We start from the raw sequence: 9,554 nt of genomic DNA, 5'->3' as shown, positions 1-9,554 counted from the left end.
AAACTGCCTCTGAAACAACTCTCTTTGAACTGCCCCCATAAAACCTCAGATTTTATTTTTTATTGCAAACTGAAACTTCTTTGCCAGACGTGCCCATCTTGAGCACAGTCCGGAGCCAGCAGTGCGCCTCCCTGGGTTTGGGGGGGGGTCTGAATTCGAGTCTGCAGCCTCGGAGCCATCCCAGCGCGGGAGTTTTGAGGGGAGCCCAGGGACAGCTGCGGTATCATGTGGCACCGCTGGGGCTGGCGTCCAGCTCACCCCCTGCCCCGGGGGTGGGGGGAAGCCCGTGCCAAAGGGCTGCAACCCCAGAGCCCAAACCTGCGCGTTCACTAGGGCCTTGCAGGGAAGGGAGCTCGCCCGCCCGCGCGGGCACAGGTGTCCGGGTGGCGGCGCCGCGGCCCCTGCGGGCGGGAGAGGAGGACGCGCCGGTGCGCGGGGGCCGGGGCCCGGGGGAGGTTCCCGCGAGGTGGTTCTGGGCTCCTCCTCGGCGCTCAGGTTTCCTCTTCCCGCCCGCCGGCTGCTGGCTCCGGCGCCGCCTCCTTCTCCCTCCCTCCCCACTGCTGGGGCCGCTCTGCGCCCTCGGCCCGCCTCGCCCCCGCCCGGGCCTCCTCCCGCTCGCTCTCTCCCTTCCCCTCGAGCCTCCGAGGAGCCCGCAGCCGCGGGGCACCCGGGAAGATGGCGGCGGCGGGAGGCGGCGGCGGCGGCGGCGAGGGGGGCGCCGGCCTGGGCGGCGCGGCGGGGCCCCAGCCGGGGTCTGGGCGGCCCGGGCCCGGCCCGTCCGCCGAGGCGCGCGACGACGTCCGGGGCCCCGCGCCCGCCCCGCTGCAGCCGGAGGAGGTCGCGGCGCGGCTGCAGCGGATGCGCCGGGAGCTGAGCAACCGCAGGAAAATCCTGGTGAAAAACCTGCCCCAGGACAGCAACTGCCAGGTACGGGAAGGGGCTGCGAGGCGCAGCGTCCTGGGGCTACGGGGCAGGAGCTTCGGAGAGAAGCGGCCCCCGAGGTGTCCAGGTTGGTGCCCGGCGCTTGGGAGCGGTCCTGGGGAGGCGGGGGTCGTACAGAGTTAGGAGAATGGTCGGTCGGGTTTGCAGAGCCCCTGGGTTTCTGCGCCCGCCGTCACCCCGCGAGGGTGGCACCTTAGGAAACAGGCTTGAAAAGGCGAAGTGGCTTCTCCAAGGTCACGGGAATCGCGGCGCTGTCTCTAAGTCCGGCCGGCTCCTTCCTTCTCCTCTAGTCCAGGGGCGTGTATGGGGGGAAGGGGCCCGAGGAGGAGTCGGGGAGGAAGTAGGTGAAGGAGAGTGGAGGTGAGCTGCGGGGCTCAGCTTTGCGGGGCAGGTTCGGGAACACCTGGAGATGGGCGCAGGGTCCCGCCGGGGTCGTTGGAACTCGGGTGTGCCGTGGGGGCGGGGTCACGGGGCAGCTGGTAGTGAGTTTTGCTGTTGCAGGAGCACTTGACCGAGTTTGTCTGAGGCAACTCTGTCCCCTCAGTTTGCTAAGGCCCTGGAATGGAGAGGTTATCACTGCGCTTTGGGGAGCCTTGCAGAGGTGTCTGCCTTGCCAAGTACTGGAGTATTTGTTACTCAGTGACTCCAGGGAGGCTGAAAGATAGGCCACTCTGTGCCTTTGATCCAGATTAACTGTTGCTTTAAGATGAAAAGCTCTGCAGCTATTTGACTTTTTTTTTCTCAGTTGCCCAAGTTAGATGCTTCTTTGTAGGAAAGCTGGAAAATACAAAGGGCAAAGGAGGGAAATAGAAATCACCTGCATGTCTGATACTTAAAGATAACCATTGTTAATGTGGGATATTATCTTTTTCTGTGCGCATGTATACATACATTTTTTTAAAACAGGGTTTCTTAATTGTTTAGATGCTCACGTATTTTCCACATAGAACTGGAATTTGTATATTTTGCGGAGATGCGGAGGGTGGTCTTTCCTAATGGTTGCAGATTTGGGGAAATTCGTGAATTTCCTCCTGTAGCAGGATACATGGAATTACAGGAGGGCTGCCTCTTGATAATTGCAGGTCTTCCATAAAATCCACAAAATGAGACCCGTGCCTCATTACCATATAATTAAACCTTACATAGTCACTCACAATGTGAGCATGTAACCTTATAACCCATATGCATGAGGGGCCGTTTTTCTTCTAAAAGCAATGTAAAAATGTCTCTGTCAGTATTTATACATCTCAAACCTCTTTCAACTCTTTCCATCATGGTCCACTTCCCATGAGGCGTGTAATGTTTCATGGTGATACCTAGAAGGACACCTGCAATGGGCTGATTTCATAGAAGCAACCTTCCGGTACCCACACAAATAATAAGCTCATCAAGTGAGCTCAGAGAGAGGGAGGCTTGGATAAGGCAGATGGCAGGGTTTTGTTTTGTTTTTTGTTTTTTAATTGAAGAAATAGCAGCTCTGTGTGTAGTCTAAAAGAGAGATGGAGAAGTGTCTTGATTTTCCTTTGTAGAATGTCAGCTCTATTTGTTATCACATTTCTTTGCATTAATTCTAAAAATATTTGGGCCAAGAATTTTAGACAGTTCTATCTCTGCTTGCTTTGCTGTTGGTATTTCTCTTCTCCCTTCTCAAGAGACTTGAAAAAATATATCAAAGTCTAATAAAAGGAACAGTTTTAATTACCTTTTGTCAGTGGTGGAGGGAGATTTTTTGAGAATTACTGACTTGTATGTTTAAGACATTCTTTCTCTATTCTGAATTTATGTTTAGCCTAAATTTTAGGATTTTCTGTAAGGTAGCAAGCATAAACTATCAAATGCAATTGAAATAAGATCTGTATGTCTAGATGATTGTCTTTTACTGTCAAGTATCTTAAATTTTTCTGTGACGTTAAATTCTCATGCCATGTTTTTGAGAGCTGAAGAGTTTCATCTATAAGCAAAAAATAATAAATAAATAAAGTTAGGATCTAGAAACTAGTTTCCAGACTTGTCTTAGCCTTTATTTTTTTCTATGATGATTTACACAATAATTTTTTTTTTCTTTTCTTTTTAGGACTCCACCTGTGGCATATGGAAGTTCCCAGGCTAGGAGTCCAGTCAGAGCTGCAGCCACACCTGATCTGAGCTGCGTCTGTGACCTGCACCACAGCTCACAGCAACTCTGGATCCTTACCCACTGAGTGAAGCCAGGGATTGAACCCACATCCTCATAGATATTAACTGGATTCGTAGCCCGCAGGGCCACAACTCCATACCATAAATTATTTTAAATATTTCTGATAATGTAGCTTTAAAATCTAAACAAATCAATGTTTGATCACAAATAACTTTTGAGTAGTGTAGGTTTTTTTTTTTTTTCCTATTGTCTCTAATACTTAGACCTTTCCTAAATTTTCTGATCACAGTCCTACTATAACTATCAGTGGTCTATGTTGCATAAATAAATAGAATAGGCCAAAGTATGCTAATGTCCAAAGCACTTAAAAGACAGTCTTTTCTTTGGATTATTTAACTTGAGAATTGCTATTTTCCAATAAAATTAGCATTTACTTGATCTTCTCAAGTTGTAATATTTTCATGAATATGTTCTGCAAGGTAGTTTTTTTTTTTTTTGTATTGTGTCTTTTATTTCCCTCAGCAATTCTAAATCTGTTTTTTGCTAGTGACTGCATTATACTGTCATCTTCCTAGTGAAGGATTAACTTTAATTTTATTTTGTTTCTTTTAGTCAGCACCACTTGGATAAACTACATATTTACTCCTTATTAGATGACTCACATGGTATAAATAAAAGGTTACTACTTTTTGTTCAGTTTCTAAGTAATCATTTATTTTTTTAGTTTTTTATTACTTGAATGAATTTATCACATCTGTAGTTGTATAATGATCATAACAATCCAATATCAGATATTTTAAATACCCAAATTCTCTTCTTTTCTAGAAGAGGCTACATGTATTCATTCATTTATTCTGGAATATCACATTATGGATCAAAATCATTCCTAACTCTCATTCTCAAACTGCATAGTTATATTTCTAGAAAAGCTATGTGAGTAATTGATCAATAGGAGCCCAATAATTTTTTCTTTTTTCTTTTTTTTTTTTTTTTTGTCTTTTGTTGCTGTTGTTGTTGTTGCTATTTCTTGGGCCGCTCCCGCGGCATATGGAGGTTCCCAGGCTAGGGGTCTGATCGGAGCTGTAGCCACCGGCCTACGCCAGAGCCACAGCAACGCAGGATCCGAGCCGCGTCTGCAACCTACACCACAGCTCACCGCAACGCCGGATCGTCGACCCACTGAGCAAGGGCAGGGATCGAACCCGCAACCTCATGGTTCCTAGTTGGATTCGTTAACCACTGCGCCACGATGGGAACTCCAATTTTTTCTTAACATTTTGAAAACATCTGTATTTTCTTCATTAACCATAGTTTTCCTAAGTCTTACTCATATTTTATTTAATTGTTGGTATAGCAGATTTAACAAGAGCATCCCACAACTTTATACTTGCTATGATTAGAAGGCACACTGAAAGTATCATTTTTGTGTGTGTGTGTCTTTTTGCCATTTCTAGGGTCGATACCGTGGCATATGGAGGTTCCCAGGCTAGTGGTCTGATTGGAGCTGTAGCCACTGGCCTACGCCAGAGCCACAGCAACGTGGGATCTAAGCCACGTCTGCAAGCTACACCACAGCTCACAGCAACGCCGGATCCTTAATCCACTGAGCAAGGCCAGATATCGAACCTGCAACCTCCTGGTTCCTAGTTGGATTCACTAACCATTGAGCCACGACAGGAACTCCTATGAAAGTATCTTTTTTTTTTTGTCTTTTGCCATTTTCTTGGGCCGCTCCCGTGGCATATGGAGGTTCCCAGGCTAGGGGTCTGATCGGAGCCGTAGCCACCGGCCTACGCCAGAGCCACAGCAACACAGGATCCAAGCCGAGTCTGCGACCTACAGCACAGCTCACGGCAACTCTGGATCCTTAACCCACTGAGCAAGGCCAGGGATCAAACCCGAAACCTCATGGTTTCTAGTCAGATTCGTTAACCACTGAGCCATGACGGGAACTCCTGAAAATATCATTTTTAAGTGGGAGTTTTTTTAAAAATTTTTTTTGGAGGTCGGTTGGGGACAGTGTGCAGTGCTTGATGTGGAATCTCAGTTCCCAGACCAGAGACTGAACCTGGGAAGCAGCAAAAGTGCCAAATCCTAACCACTAGACCACCAGGGAACTCCCTGGGTTTTTTTGTTTGTTTGTTTGTTTTTTTGGAGTGGGATCTTTTAAAGATACAAATAATCAAATACCTTAGAGTAGTAGAAATCCTAGCTCTGAAAAAATGAACGTCTCTACAATAGTAAGTTCTCATTGCTGCCTCATTGCTGTGCAGTCAGTCATGTGCTGTCTGGTGGGCTTCCTATGCTTTCCTGAATCCTCCCAGCCCTGTGTTCTCATAGCTTTAACTCTGGTTCATATCCCTTTCAACTCTTTTTTTTTTTTTTTTTTTTGTCTTTTGCCCTTTTAGCGCTGCACCCGTGGCTTATGGTGGTTCCTAGGCTGGGGTCTGATCGGAGCTGTTGCTGCCGGCCTGCTCCAGAGCCACAGCAACACCAGATCCGAGCCTCGTCTGCAACCTACAGCACAGCTCAGGGCAACGTGGATCCTGGAGGGCAACGCCAGATCAACTGGAGGCCAGGGATCGAACCTGAAACCTCATGATTCCTAGCTGGATCCATTAACCACTGAGCCACGATGGGAACTGCCCCTTTCAACTCTTGCACAGATTATTACAACCTTTCTCTTTGTCACCTGTCCTTGGCTTTATTTGCTGCCTCTTATGTTTTAGCCTATCCTGTTTACTGCTTCCCTGGGAGAGCATCCCAAAGCACACATCTGATCATGTCGCCCTTCTGTTCCAGACAAGACAAAACAAAACAACAAGAAATCTTTGGCTCTATAGTTCTAGCAGTGCTTCTCAGACTTTTCCTCAAATCCCCCCTCCTTTGTCTCTTTTCCTCAAATTGTTAAGGAAGAATGAACCTGAATTAGCCTATTGCAAGAGTGAAATCTCTTTGAAGCTTCATGTTTTGTCTGAAAAATTCATATTAATTTTATGTCCTAGGGAAATTGGATTTAATAGAAAACCAGTGGCTTAAACTTGTTTAACCTCCCTCCAAATTTTTATGATAAACCTGACACTTATGGAAGCTGCATCATATTTATCCTGTGATTTACCACACTCCTCTGTTACCGGGGAGCACTCAGACCTCACTCTGAGAAGCATAACATAATAGGACAGAAATTTGAGACCAGGCTTTCAGTGACTTGACCTCTGCCTGCATTTCCAGTCTCATTTCTTCTTAGTTGTGCATTGGATTCTACTCTGATTTTTTAGAGCTGCCTAGATCTGAGTACTCCGTGCCACTATGATTTGGTATTTCTAGTTATGCCTTTGAATGTTAGTGTTTGGGAATGTAATTACAGTATTTAAAATAATTATTATAATTATTTATAGTGAACAATAATGATGCCGTGAACACTGGTTCTTTTTCAGAATTGCCATTGTGTATATGTGTGTCTACATGTGTAAATAGTCTTTTCAGCTCTGAATTTAGCATTTTGATAAGGTAATGCCCTAATAGGTGTTTCTTATTGTATTTCTATACATTGTTTGTCTTTTATGGTCACCCTGATTTTGTTTCAGTAGCATTGTTACTGGGGTTTCAAAATGGAGAAAGCGTGACATTCACTTCCTATATCATTTGAGTTCACTCAGTTTTTTTCTTACATATCATATGTATGTGCGTGTATTTTGCTTTTGTTACGTTTATTTTAAAATCTGAAAGAGATTTTAAGTATTTAAAAGGAAATGTGAAGTGCTTAGGGCTAACAGCCAGGACCAGTAAATAGAAGAAACAGTCTATTGTCTCACTTTGGGTGTTAGTAACTTTCATTTCAAAGTACTCTGTAATGGTAGTTAATTAAGAAGCTTGGTGGTTAATTCGTAGAGGCCCATTTGAAAGCATAGTGTTATCAACTAGGCACTTTTTAGAATAACACATGACCAAATGCAGCAAACTATGGTTGATTTTCTTTTTAAAAGCTATTTCCATTTTTCTTTTATGTCAGTCAAAAATTAATCGAATTTTCTCACATGCTTGGTGGTCTTTAACTGGGATTGAAAAATATGTATTTGTTTTCTCTAAAAATATATCAAATAATTACTCGTTTTAAACTGGGGCTATTATTCACCACTTTTTCCTGACAGTACTGGGATGTGCTTGCATCATGAAATAACTCTTTTCTCATTGAGAGTGTTATTTTGCTTACTTCCAAGAGTTACTTTTCTCAGTGTAGTTTTTACTACCAAAAAGTTATCTCTCATGTGTTTTTACTGCAGCTAATCAGAATTGAATTACGGGTTCTGCCTCTTTTCTCTGTACTTTATTATCCTATTCCCAATATAACAGGGACACTGACAGCTGCTAAAGGAATGTAATATACTTCCACATTTCTGGGACACCCCTGGCTCAGTAAATTTCTAGTCTTGGCAGAAATTCTTGACAAGTGTTTCAGCAATGCTTGTTTTTGCTCTGAAAACACATTTGAGAAGAGGAGTGCTTTATGGTTAGCATCACAACACTGAGTGTTAAAAAGCCGCCCAAAGAAGTCTCAGATGATTTATAGACTATTTCCTAATTAATTAAGGGGTTTTTCTTACAACGTGTTTTTGGACTTGCAACGGTGTTTTCCCAGAGAAAGTATATGGTAGATGGTCATTTGTTTTGCCGATTAGCATCTTAACATTGATTTAAGCTATGCTGCTTCTAAAATATAAGGTTCATCCAGGAGTTCCTTGGTGACACAGGAGGTTAAGGATCTGACGTTGCCACTGCTGTGATGTGGGTAGGATCCCTGGCCCAGGAACTTCTGCATGGCATGGGCGCGGCCAAAAACAATTACTCTACATGTGCAATAACATCTGATTAGCTTTGTGTAGGAGCAGAGACTCCCAGCTTCAAATCATTGATGGGTGTACCTGTGTCTTACCTCCCACGCCCAAGAAGGAGCTCTATTTAAGGGAATTGCTCTTTAAATAAACAAGATGTAAGAGATTAGGGAAGCCTTCAATGAGATCAACTCCGAAGTAAGGCTGTTGCCGCAAAAGGGGTCCCTAACACTAACCCCTTGAGTTTTGTCTCTCGATTCTTCTCTTTGTATTTATCTTCCTTATCTTAAAACCAGTGACCTTTAGAGGTTTCACGGGTTTTCATGTCTTATCTATGGGCAGAAAGCTTTATGCTTAGCTCTTGTTTGCCCAGCTGAAACAGACAAATGAAAGAATGTTAAAACATAAATAATGACAACAAAGTCATCACAAATTTAAAGATGTATAATCGCTGACTAGACACCTGGCTCAGTTTTTATTTTGTTTGCCTAAGAGGCAGTTGCCTCACTCCAAGGGGATGGTGTGTACTGAGGGATAGTGAGACGTGGGAAGCTCAGACCACCTGGAACACTTGTCCGTCTTTATTTATTTTGGCTCATGATTATCTGCAGAGGATCGTCCTCGGTTGTTGAACCTGATTGTCTTCTGTTTGTCCCTCTAGACCTGCCTCTGTTCTTCTCATCGGTTGTGTGTCCTTGGAGGCTGACTGCACTGTGGCTTGCACTAACAAGGCTCCCCCATTCTCTGGTTTCTGATTGTGTTTGGCCAGAGCCACTAGTGGGAGGTCAAAGGGCAGAGGAGAGAGAAATTGGAGCATTTATTCACCCAGGTCCTTACTGTGGCTCGGCTGTTTCCTCCTTCAAAGGTCACAGTTTCTTTCCAGTGGATCCCTCCATGCAATGACGATGTCTGGGTTGTTTAATGGTTCCCCTGGCATAATTAGGCTTAGCGATTGTAGGGGACTGTTGCTACCTATGGGCTTTCTTTAAGCCTTTGTAGATGGTCTCTTTAAAAACTTCTCTCCAATTACTTAGTTTTTAGTGTGCCATCTGTTTCTTGCTGAGGCCCTGATGCTGTTGCCTATTTAGTTTTTGTTCTTCCTCTTGTCTTTCCTAATAGCACCCAGATTTTCCTTTGGGGACCTGCCCCTCCATTATTTAGCAACTCTATGGTTTGAATGGTTTTGATCTGGGTCCCCATCTGTAGAAGTGATATAAACGAACAGAGTTCTTCCCTTTTGCCATTGGAATAAGTTAAAGATGGGCAGCAAGCTGGACCTAAGCCAGTCAGCACATGGTAGTCCTTGGCCATAGTGATAATAAAGAAGCTTAGGACTTTTGGTTGTTAAGGTAACTCTTTCTTCCTAGAGGATATAAGTGTAGAGACATATTTCTCTGATTCTGAGGACAGAGCAGACATCCAAAAGAGGATCCGGAAGGAAAGGAAGGAAGAGAAGAGACAAAAAAGTAGAGAAGTTGAGCTAGAGCCTTGATCAAACTATATCTGAAACTTGACCAGATTTCTTAGTTATCCAAGACACTAAATTCCCTTCATTTTTCATTTATTTCAAGTTGGGACTTATGTTATTACCAACCAGTAGTATCCTAAATAATACAGAATTTTAATTAAAAAATAAAGTCTTA

At 44.3% G+C, this 9,554-nt stretch overlaps 1 protein-coding gene across 1 annotated transcript in view; it reads left to right on the top strand.

The window, feature by feature from the left end:
- The window catches only part of RAVER2 (ribonucleoprotein, PTB binding 2), a 155,499-nt gene continuing 146,401 nt past the window's right edge, over positions 457 to 9,554 (top strand). The window contains exon 1 of the mRNA XM_021096539.1: positions 457 to 927. Coding sequence (XP_020952198.1) covers positions 676 to 927 — 252 coding nt within the window. The 5' untranslated portion in view covers positions 457 to 675. The remainder of the gene's footprint in view (positions 928 to 9,554) is intronic.

This window comes from Sus scrofa, chromosome 6 (assembly GCF_000003025.6).
Source record: "Sus scrofa isolate TJ Tabasco breed Duroc chromosome 6, Sscrofa11.1, whole genome shotgun sequence".
In the NCBI taxonomy this organism is placed as follows: domain Eukaryota; kingdom Metazoa; phylum Chordata; class Mammalia; order Artiodactyla; family Suidae; genus Sus; species Sus scrofa.
The sequence above is the reverse complement of the archived record's forward strand: the minus strand, read 5'-3'. Positions and strand labels throughout refer to the sequence as shown.